This window comes from Panulirus ornatus, chromosome 20, assembly GCF_036320965.1.
Source record: "Panulirus ornatus isolate Po-2019 chromosome 20, ASM3632096v1, whole genome shotgun sequence".
In the NCBI taxonomy this organism is placed as follows: domain Eukaryota; kingdom Metazoa; phylum Arthropoda; class Malacostraca; order Decapoda; family Palinuridae; genus Panulirus; species Panulirus ornatus.
Genome location: NC_092243.1, coordinates 7460001 through 7472500, shown reverse-complemented (window position 1 = coordinate 7472500; position 12500 = coordinate 7460001). Strand labels below are relative to the sequence as shown.

The window sequence follows — 12500 nt, the reverse complement described above, 5'->3', positions numbered from 1 at the left end:
GCTTAGTTTCACTATGGATCTAGAGCGAAACTAACCGTTTCGTTACGTTTGATATACTCGGATCAATGTCGTTTGAAACAGTAAACCCTGGCTTTTTCTATGGTTGAGAGCACTACCGGTACATCAACTCTCCTTCAGTTCAGTACGAAGGCGTACAAAGCTTGTGTTTGATTGTTTATAGAAGCATACGATAATGCCGCTTCGATATTACCCATGTTCTATTGTTGTACAGTGGACCAGTCTACTGTCTCAGACGTTGGAGTCACTTTCTGGTGCATATAGTGTGTCTTGTTCTCTATCTTAGATACTGAGTAATTATCTAAGATACTGGGTCGTTATCTATCTCAGATAATGGGTCATTCGGTATTCAAGACAGTGGTTCATTTTCTCTCATGGATGCTGAGTTATTTTTTCAGCCTTAGATACAATGTAATTTTCCGTCTCAGGTAATGGGTCTTTCTGTATGTCGTGTATATATACACTTGGGGTCTCATAGTCGCTTAGATACCAGATCCCTATCTCCCTCACTGACCCAGATTCAATTCCGCCTTAGAAACCGGAGCTTTTCTCTGCCTCAAATGCTGAACACATTTTCTGTGAACACGCATTTGAAGGGGAATATATATTTATATATATATATATATATATATATATATATATATATATATATATATATAGAGAGAGAGAGAGAGAGAGAGAGAGAGAGAGAGAGAGACAAAATGAAGTCATGAATTTATTCTCATATATATATATATATATATATATATATATATATATATATATATATATGTAATGAAGTCATACATTTCTCTCCTCATTGGTGCATGGAGTTGAAGCCTAAGATGAAGAGTCAGTTACTTATGTATATCTTGCTGACACGATCCTGCATAAACCACGTCCACGCTCGGGTTGATCTTTTACTGAACTTTAATTACGATGTATATTTCAGACGCCATGTATAGCAGAAGAGGGCCGGCGGGATGGTGTCCCTCTGTCTTTGTTATCTCATTATGCATACGGACGGGCTCGTCATGATACGTTGACTGCACACACACACACACACACACACACACACACACATATATATATATATATATATATATATATATATATATATATATATATATATATATACACTTCCCTGCTACTGGAGGTAGCGCAGCCTTAGGCTAGAGAAGTATCTGGCAAGACGTCCTGAGGTCACTTCAGAACTCATTGTCATAAACACGTCATCGGGTAATTATGAGTAGATCATTACTATCTAATTTACTAGTAACGTACTGGTAAAATGAGTGTCAGTGAAAGAACTGAAGACGCTTTGCTTAAATGGGTTCTTCATAAGGGAAGGATGAGTAACGATAGGATAACTCATATGGTATACGTGTCAGTAATGGAGGGAGCAAGGAAAAGTGTGAATCTAATTGGAGATGGAAGGATGGAGCGAAAGGTGCTTTGAGGGATCGGGGCCTGAACGTGCAGGAGGATGCAAGGCCTGCACAGGATAGAGCGATTGGGATAGATGTCGTATACTATGGACGACATGCTAGCAATGGGCTTCACCAGAGGATGTAAACTGATTAGGTGAAACCACGCTTAATGTGTCTGGGTTTTGGCCGAGCATAGGGTGATCTGGTTTCGTTGCTTTAGGGGTGGATGTGAGCAAATACACACACACACACACACACACACACACACACACATACTACCTTACGCCGTGTGTTCGTATATTGCTCATGCTGTATAATCGAGTATTACTCTGTATAACTGAATGAGATCACCAGTGATAAGAAGTTCCGTTCACTCTTCATCTTGTTGTTAGATGGCGCTTCCGCCTGTGTGTGTGTGTGTGTGTGTGTGTGTGTGTGTGTGTATGGTGTGTCTGTTCACCAGTTGTATATTTCTTAACGAACACAAATGTTGTGAGAGAGGGGAGGGAAGTATTGTCTGCAAAGATATGTTCTCGAACCCTTACAGGTTCAGAGAGAGGAGAGCTAGTACACCCTTAAGGGAAATGTTAAAGATTCCTTATTTGTTTAGTTATCTTTTTTTTATATGTATCTGAGATCTTCAATCTTTCATCTTACATTTAATATCTATTAGATAATTGCATCATGTGAATTATATTATATTAATCATATTAATTGGATTCAATTTTCCTGTCATGTTTTAAAGACATTTCCCTCGTTTGCCTAATATTCTCACAAGTCTGCGATTTTGTCAGTTCCTTCATGATATTCACAGTACGAATATAGCACTCAAACGCTTCAGTATGAGTATGTTAGTATATTGTTTCTTATATTTTCTTTGTCGTATTTTCCTGCAGAAGTACACTTTTCAGGACACGAAATATATATATATATATATATATATATATATATATATATATATATATATATATATATATATATATATATCCCTCTGAACATTGTAATTGTCTCTATGAAATATGACGTAAGACAGTCAGAGGTCGACTCATGGAACAATATATTGTAAAAATTTCCAACACCAATTTTTCGCATGATATATATTAAGTTTTGTTGCTCCTTAACCCTTAAAATTTTTGCTCGTTTTCTGAAGATTTTTCTTTAAACAAGTTTAAATATTATCGATATAAATTTTTTTCAGTTTGGACTTTTAAGAATTTTTAGCTATACATATATATTTTTTTTTTTCGCCATCGCCCCGGCATTTATAATGCATCCTTCCTCATAAATATTGGCTCTGGTGATTTTTAATGAGCCTCATTCAAAATGGAGAACTTAACATGATTTGGAGAAATGATCCGGGAGAGGGTGGAGTGTCCTTCAGATATTCATGCCACCGTACTTCATGGCCGAATCATACGTCAATACAGAGCTTTATCATGATTTCTCCCCTTTTTCATCGATTCAAGTCTTTACCTCTGACGATGGAGAACCTTGAACGTATTTACTTTTACTAGAGATACACAGTAATTATTTTCTCTTTTCGTACTGTCACCAAAGTACCTCAGTCCTTTTGAGAGACAGTGAATAGCAGAGTGAGAGTTTGGTATCAATAGCGTATATAATTATAATCAAAATCGTATTCATAATCATGATTTCCCTACGTGATGCAATGCAATGCCACCGCTGTGACAGCATACATTCATGTTCATATATATATTTTTTTTTCACACATTTGCCTGCAGTAATGTGAAAGGTTGCTGGATATATATATATATATATATATATATATATATATATATATATATATATATATATATATATGTCTGAGAAAAGAGGGAGAAGGTAAATATCGGAAAATGCCAATAATTTGTTTATTGATAATTTTACATCAAAATACATAGTGTAGGGGAGCAGCTGTGGATGCTTTATATATCTCGCACATATAGCAGCCACTGCTTCACATATATCGGTAAACAAAGGTCTATAATGTTCTACAGACTATCTTTTATAAAATCATAATACAATACCTATTTACATGTGGGAGAGAGAGAGAGAGAGAGAGAGAGAGAGAGAGAGAGAGAGAGAGGGAAGTGGGATGGAAGAGGAGGAGGTAAAAACTAAATAATAATATCACAAGTAATGGCCAAATAACTTTGTACAATAACTTTACAAGTAGAAATCCTGGAGTCTTGTACCGTTAAGTACCACTTTATTAAGTACACGTTGCGTGAGTTTCTTTCCTTTTTTTTTTTTTCTTCTTATCAGACTCCGTTGGTTCGTGTGCGTGTCCACGAACGGCAAACGAAAATGAAAACACTCGCCGAACGTGGAGTCAGGATTCAAGAAGACTGCGTCCCCCCCATATCATTGCCCCCCCAGAATGATATACATGTGTACAGTACCCACCACATACACGATTGGTAAGCTTGAGGATGCTCAAGCCTCCTAGTGTACACTATGGCTGTAGGATTCGATCGTACAAATCTCCCTCGAGATGAATTAGATCGAGAGAGGAAAGTTGGTCTTCACAAGTGGTTATATATATATATATCTTTTTTTTTTCCAGTGGGAGTCCATGATTGGGTCTTCAGCACACTGTGGGGGAGGTGTGACCTGTCTTCATCATTATAGTGCCATGCATTTGACGACCTCACAGTAACAACACTCCTATATACTGTACACTGAGCACTGGGATTATTGAACTATGTACATGCCCTCTGCAATGCCTCCTGGATGAGTGGTGAGTGTGGGAATGGAAACTGTGGCTGGGGAATGTGATGTTCAGATGAGGTAGTGATGATGTAGAGCAAATGAGGAGGTGAGGGAGAGGGAAGGAGGAAGGGAGGGAGTTGCTCCCTGGGCTGCTGACGGCAGCAGCAACAGGAGCGGCGGCGGTTGGTGGGGGAGGAAGGTGTCTCATTAGACCTGCGACGCCGCGGCCTCTGAGCGGTAGTAGGGCGGCAAGGACGGCGCTGGCAGGGGCCCGCCGGAGGAGAGAGGGGAGGGAGAGGCGGAGGAGGAGAGCGGGGAGGTGAGAGGAGAGGAAGGAAGGGAGGCTGTCACGGTGAGGGAAGACCCGGCCAGGGGCGACCCTCCTGCCATAGAGGAGGCCAGAGAGCGGAGCACGTCTGGTCGCAGCGCCTCGGGCCGCAGCGTCTCGGAGCGGAGGTCCTGCCGCAGCATCTCGTGCCGCAGGGCGTCGTGACGCACTTCCGGCCGCAGGGCTTCGGGTCTGATCGTGTCCGGCCTGAGGGCCTCGGGTCTGAGTGCGTCCCTGAGTGGATCGGAAGGCACTGGCGGCAGGATCGGCAGGCCGGGCGGGTACAGGCGGTACGCCAGAGGCTTCTGTAAGGCTGCGGCTGCGGCCGCTTGACGGTAGTACAGGTCGACGGAGGCGGCGGCGGGGCTGAGTGCCGCGGCGGCGGCGGCGGCAGCGGCGGCAGAAGACGGCTGCGGCGGGTAAGGCCAGCCGTAAGGCGCGCTGTAGATACGCTGCACGGCGGCGTAGTTCCCAGCCTCCGCCAGCAGCTCCAGACCCACGGCCGTCTGACGCTTCCACTTAGTCCTGTAGGGGAGAGGGACGATGTTGATCCCGACTACACGAAGGTGGAACAAGACGAGCAGGTCTTAAAGAGCGAATAAATCTTTGAAATACCAAAAAACTATGGTCACAATGGAGCAGAAAGAGGATTTTTTTGATTATACAAGGAGAACTGATGTTCCTTGTTGTGATCTAAGTAATCAGATGGTGACCTGGGGACACTCACCGTCTGTTCTGGTACCAGGTCTTGACCTGGGTGTCGGTCAGGTTCAGCTTGGCCGCCAGTTCCATGCGATCCTGAACACTCAGGTACTTCTGACGCTCGAAGCTCTTCTCCAGCGTCTGCAGCTGGTTGTCCGTGAAGGCCGTGCGGGCCTTACGCTGCTTCTTGCAAGGCGGAGGACCTGAACCCTCTGCACATCCACCGCTAGTCTCTGTAAAGATAGAAATAAACGATTCCCATCAGGACTTCCCCCACTGTGAACAACGAATAAGCCTCTACCAACACCTGAAAAGGACGTGTCGGGTCAGTCCTACACAGTCTCCCAACACTCAGCGCGCCCCCCCCCATTCACTGATGCCTTGTTGGGGGTGATCTCCGCCCCACTATCCAGCCCCAGCTGGGGCCCCAAACACACAATCACCTCATCATATTCTCTTAAACCAATTGACATTAGCCTTAAATAACCACCCCAGTATGTCCGGGACGAGGGAGCACGAGGGGAGGGAGAGGGAAAAGAGAGAGAGAGTCTTTCCCCCACTTGGTTCTCCCCTTTAGCCTCTCAGGGGACGAAGGGAGAGTTGCCAGTTGCCATGAATGAAGGGAGTCGACGGCTGTATATATGCACAGGAGGGTAGGGAGTGGGAGGGACAATAGGTCACTCCGCTGATCCTTTTAACACGGGTGTCGGCAGATCACTGTGAGGGAGGGCGGGCGAGGCTGCCCAGCCGGCCACAGTGATGGAGAGGAGGGACGCACGTACATGGGAGTGTGGTGTATGTATGGGAGGAGCTCGGTCACAGAGGAAGCGGGGCCGTCTGACGTAGGAAAGGACAGCTGAGAGGAGACCCGATAATCTCTGACGAGAACTTGTTGCTTTCAGAGGAGCCCATCCCATCCGTGGTGCTAAGTGTTGCGCAGCCTTGGAACTAACTACAGGCGCCCCGTGGACAGGTAGTCCTTACTTTATAACCACAGGACCTCTTTGTGGAAAAGGTTCCTGGGGTTGTAACACCGTATGATGAGTTATTGTGAAGATGTGAGGTAAAGTGTTGAGCAGTGATGAATCACAATGATGAGATGGGCTGCAGCTTAAGAGACGAGGTGAAGACTTGTAATAAGATGAAGCGCTATAGTACAGCAAATAGGGATGATGAGTTGATAAGCGAATTGATGCTATAGTACAGCAGTAGTGATGATGAGTTAATAAGCGAATTGGCCCTATAGTACAGCAGTAGGGATGATGAGTTGATAAGCGAATTGGTGCTAGAGTAAAACCAATAGGGATGATGCATTAATAAGCGAATTGATGATTATTGAAGCGATAGGAAAGATCCATTAACAAGCGAATTGGTGATTAATGAAGCGATAGGAAAGATGGGTTACGGAGTAAATCGCTGATGCGTTACTTTGATGAGGAGAGAGAGAGAGGGATGAGATATAACCAAGAGAGTTCGTACTGAATTGTAGTGAAGCGATGAGGGTGATGAATCATAGGCAAGTGATGGGTTGTAAGTTATGTCAGTGTGTTGTGTTGATGAATCATACGCAAGTGATGGGTTGCAAGTTATGTCAGTGTGTTGTGTTGATGCGATGAATTCCTGAGGATTTATGACGATAACGAGCGCTGGCTATAGAAAATGTGGCAAAGGACGAATTCTAATGGTGTTTAAAAGGGGAAAGGGGGTGATTATATAAAACCCATTAAGGAAAATGTATAATGAAATTCAGTTAAGCTTCCACACTGCCTATAATCCATCCCTCTTTCGAGGCTGCTTAATATCCTCAGTCGTTGGTAAAGTAATACCGCATTTTTCATTTCATTTCTAAGACACAATTTTGTTCGTGGTAAATGATAAAACCTTAATCAAAGCCGGGATCGCCCCTGCTTATCCAAGGCCCTGCCCATATATTATTTCGTCAGTTCTTAAAGAGATCATCCCGGTAAAGCGCTCTCTCTCTCTCTCTCTCTCTCTCTCTCTCTCTCTCTCTCTCTCTCTCTCTCTCTCTCTCTCTCTTACGACGGCTTACAACGACTCTTACAACCATTTGAACAACGACGGTACGACTCAAACACGAAGGCACGACACCGCGAGCACGAATGGTCACGGCCATTGTGCACGACGGAACGACCCTTGAGCACGACGGTACGACCCGTTAAGTAACGACTTTTACGACCCATAGCTATGATAACGTAACCTCTGACACGACTCTTAAATGGCCAGAAGATCAAAAAGGCTTCCAACCCCTCGCCACCAAAGTGTCGTACCGTCGTGCTCAAGAGGTCGTAACCGTCGCGATCAAAGGGGGGTCGTCCCAATGTCTCATCGGGGGGTCGTACCTTGGATTTCAGCAAGGTCCTCACGTCATACCAAAGGGTTGGTCCCTCTTCCTGTCTCCTCTGCACTTCGCACCGCCCCGCTGTGCCACACCACTGTAGCCAGAGGAATATGACATATCCACCATACCCTAGCCTTTACCCCCTGGCGTAAAATCCATTCACTTTCTTTTTTTCTCTCTTTAATTTCTACGACCAGAACCGTACTTTACTAAACACACAAACAACAAAATATCTATATTTATGCGATATCAAAAGGGCGGGGAGACTGATCGCGTTGTAAAGAGGGATGTTTAAAGAGAGAAAAAAAAAAAAGAAAAGCGCCACAAATGCTTAAGGTTGATTGAGTAAACATTTTCGCTAAACGCTGCGTGAAAATTTCTAACCTCCCCACCCTCGCCCTCCTCCTCCTCCTCCTCCTCCCTTCCCCAAATCATGAATTGGTAACAATGAGTGGTGGTGGTTCCTCCTGGGCCGCAAAGGGTCGTCCACGCATCTAATTATTCATCGTTATTCATGACCAACCATCCCCCCCCTTGTGAATATTAATGCTTTATTTATCCCCCTAAGTAAACAGCTATTTATGACGGACAAGCGTAGGTAATGGCTCGCTCGGGAACATCGCGGGGTGACCCCCCCAGTGAAGCTGCTGTAGGGGGAGGGTGTTTCGAACCCGTGTCCTCGAGAAGAATAGATGTGTCGAGGAAATTAATGTAAAGTTATATATATATATATATATATATATATATATATATATATATATATATATATATATATATATATATATATATATATATATATATATAACCCCAAAACATCAACTTTGTATTATAACAACAACAATAACAACAAGCTCTTCATCCATCGAGGGATAAGATTAAAAAAAAAGGAAAATATATCGGGTCTATATCGGGGGTCGCGGATCGGCGCGGTGGTAAATCGGGGCCCGGCGGAAGCCGCCGTGCGTGTATCGTGCCGCCGGCGGGAGTAAGGCGACACGGGCGACGTCAACGGAAGTTGTCCTAATTGATGAGGACAGAAGACTGTGACCAGCGACACACACACACACACACACACACACACACACCACGGCTGCCGGCAATTAGGGTCCTTGGGGGTGTGTAGGGGGGGAAGGGGGGGTGAAGTGAAGGGCTTCGTGGTGTGGTGGAGGGTGGTGGTTGTTGGAGGAGGGTGGTGGTTGGTGGAGGAGGGTGGTGGTTGGTGGAGGTGATGGTGATGGTGATGGTGATGGTGATGGTGATTGTGGTGATGGTGATGGTGGAGGTGATGGTGGAGGTGATGGTGAAGGTGATGGTGGTGGTGGTGATGATTGTGGTGATGGTGATGATTGTGGTGATGGTGGTGGTGATGGTGATGGTGGTAGTGATGATGGTGATGGTGGTGGTGATGGTGGTAGTGATGATGGTGATGGTGGTGGTGATGGTGGTAGTGATGATGGTGATGGTGGTAGTGATGATGGTGATGGTGGTGGTGGTTATGATTGTGGTGATGGTGGTGGTGGTGATGGTGATGGTGATAGTGGTGAAGGTGATGGTGATAGTGGTGATGGTGGTGATGGTGGTGATGGTGATTGTGGTAGTTGTGCCTGTAGGGCTTATGGTGGCGAGATGAGGCCGTAGTGTCAAGGACCATTGACCGTGGACACAACACTGTGAAGACAACACCCATCGTTAACCACCATGAACTACCTGATGGTTAGCCTCCAGGACTAATTCAAGAGGTGTATAGAGATATCTTGAAAGTCATTAGAGTTATCTTGATAATGATATCTGTAGTGTCCTGGAAGCCGTTAAAGATACCGTAGAAACCATTTGAGATATCTGGAAACTATGTGAGATATCCTAGTCATCATGAAAGATATACTGGAAACGATGAAAGATATCCTGGAAACGATGAAAGATATCCTGGAAACGATGAAAGGTATCCTGGAAACAGTGAAAGATATCCTGGAAGCAATGAAAGATATCGTGCTGGAAGCAATGAAAGCTATCCTGGAAAGAATGAAAGATATCCTGGAAACAATGAAAGATATCCTGGAAACAGTGAAAGATATCCTGGAAGCAATGAAAGATATCCTGGAAACGATGAAAGATATCCTGGAAGCAATGAAAGATATCCTGGAAACGATTAAAGATATCCTGGAAACAATGAAAGATATCCTGGAAACGATTAAAGATATCCTGGAAACAGTGAAAGATATCCTGGAAGCAATGAAAGCTATCCTGGAAACCATGAGGATATCATGGAAAAATGAGAGAGAGCTTTCCTGGAAACCACAATGATATCCTGGAAGCTATTGAAGATTCTCTAGACACCTTAGGGATATCTTCGAACCTATTATAGATGTGTTGAAAGCCATTTAAGTGTCACTGAAAATCACCCTTAAAACCATTAAAATTCTCCTGGAAACAATTAACGACATCTTGGAAGCCATTTAAGATATCTATAAATCCTTTAGATACTTATATCTTTGAACTCTTAAAGATATCTTTCAGATCACGAAAGCTGCTATCTTGGACACCATTTATGAACACCCTAGCGACTATTTGAGGACTGTAGGCAACAACTCAAAAAAGATCTCAGAAGCCATTTGAGCCTTTTCTGGCAACCATAAGTCACAAGGAATTCAAGGATTACTACAGTGACTTAGGTCTGCAGTGACTTAGGTCTACAGTGACTTAGGTCAGCTTATGTATCGGTCAAGTGCATCACTGCAAGATGATTTTGTAACTGTTCTTTCCACCACAGACTTTGAACTTCAGCTGTTTCGCGACCGAGCTGATCCAGACGTCAGATGCGTTACACATCCGTTTCGTATAATTGGAAAATCAATTCACTTCCTTTTTGACCAACCATAACAGAGATATTTTCAAAACAGACGGGAAATCTTTAGATAAAACATAACGAAGATAGGCTAAGCAGACTGGAACTATTTCTCAGAATGATAAAAGATAAATAGATAAGGTTATTTGTCTACAACCCACAACCGAATGAGGAGAGTCGTAAAGGCGTAACGAAGCGCTTCGTTCGTCCTCATTTGCAGTACTGGAGAATAATGGTGAGTCTTGTGAGATAAGGAGCGCCGTGTTTGAGCGTCTGGAATCACGCGCAAGATTCACCCACCCACCGACCCACCTCCCTTCCCCTTTTTTTCCCTCGAGTTCAGCAGATGCTCACATTGCGCGTGTCGTGAATGAGCGTATACATACCTATGAGAACTCTGCATTCATGGCCGGGGGCCTGGGTGCAAATTCACGACATGTTTTTGAATTTCTCTTCTTGTTTTTTATTTTTTTTTGAAACCAGAGGTCAAGTCTTATGAGAGACACTGTATACATATTATTTTTTTTTTCTCTTCTCGGTTTTGTTGTGATGTTTGATACGCTGTTGATTGATGAGAAAGAATTATTATTATCTTATCATCATTGTTATCATTATTATTATTATTATCATTATCATTATTATTATTATTATTATTATTATTATTATCACTGTTATTATCAATATACTTTGCCATACTTATTTTCATCAGTATGTAATTATTGTTGTTACTGCTTTTATTGTTATTACTATTATAATGATAATATTGATGATGATAATGATTATCATTATTATTATTAGTAGTAGTAGTAGTCATAGGCGTATTTTTATTAATATCATTATTATTATCATTATTATTATTATTATTATTGTTATTATTATTATTGTTATTATCATCATTATTATTATTATTATCATTATTATTATTATTATCATTATTATTATTATTATTATTATTATTATTATTGTTATTATTATCATTATTGTCATTATTATTGTTATTATTATTATTACTATTATTATTAATTATTATTATTAATTACTATCATCATTATTATTATTATCATTATATTATCATTATCATTATCATCATCTCTCCTTTTCGAAGAAAGAAAACATAATTCTACCATTATTTCAGTATCTACCACATCTTCATCTACCAGCTTCATTTACGTCAGTATAGCCCAGTACACTCAGCTATATATATAGCGTGTCCAACAAAGCTAAATCAGAGAGGTTTCCAGCTAAACTCTCCAGCAAACCTTTCTTTTTTCTTCCCAATACACAATTATCATTATTTTTCACAAAGGGAGAAAAAGAATAAAAGATGATGTAAATAACTCCTCATCGTATCTTCACACTGACAGCCGTAAATGATTGTAAATCAGGGGGGGCGACCATGAACGAGCGTGAACGACCCACTTCGATATAAACCCAGCACTAACGACATTAAGAGGGGCAATAACAGCTGACTGACCCGGCAACCACAGCGACTACCACGTGCGATGAGGTGGTGATGGTGAGGGAGGGAGGAGATGGGTAGGGAGGAGGAGGAGGAAGGGAAGAAGGGGAGGTTGTGTGTGTAAAATAGGGTGTGTGTGTGGGGAGGAGAGAGGAGGGGATGATGGTGATGGTCTCCCAGCGTCACCACGGGTGTTAGGTTAGGGAAAGGAGGGGGGTGGGTTGGGGAATAAAGGGGAGGGGGGTGAATAAAGGAGAGGGGGGGTTACGTCCTGTCCAGGGGTGAGGGGGTGACACTGGGGAGGGGGGAGTGTTGATACCCTCCCCCTCCCCCCTTAGAGACGCGACATCGCATCGTGTGCAAAAGACATATATATATATATATATATATATATATATATATATATATATATATATATATATATATATATATATATATATATATATATTATCCCTGGGGATAGGGGATTAAGAATACTTCCCACGTATTCCCTGCGTGTTGTAGAAGGCGACTAAAAGGGGAGGGAGCGGGGGGGCTGGAAATCCTCCCCTCTCGTTTTTTTTTTTTTTAATTTTCCAAAAGAAGGAACAGAGGGGGCCAAGTGAGGATATTCCAAAAAAGGCCCAGTCCTCTGTTCCTAACGCTACCTCGCTAACGCGGGAAATGGCGAA

General features: G+C 42.9%; 1 protein-coding gene and 1 long non-coding RNA gene across 2 annotated transcripts in view; one reads left to right on the top strand and one right to left on the bottom strand.

Annotated features, from left to right (window-relative positions):
• Positions 1 to 12500, top strand: part of LOC139755897 (uncharacterized) — a 754411-nt gene that overhangs the window by 695388 nt on the left and 46523 nt on the right. The window lies entirely within an intron of this gene.
• The window catches only part of LOC139755895 (uncharacterized), a 17771-nt gene continuing 8739 nt past the window's right edge, over positions 3469 to 12500 (bottom strand). Inside the window, exons 2-3 of the mRNA XM_071674610.1 lie at positions 5195 to 5402; positions 3469 to 4992 (exon numbers count right to left, since the gene is read on the bottom strand). Of these exons, the coding sequence (XP_071530711.1) occupies positions 4347 to 4992; positions 5195 to 5402 (854 nt within the window). The 3' untranslated portion in view covers positions 3469 to 4346. The remainder of the gene's footprint in view (positions 4993 to 5194; positions 5403 to 12500) is intronic.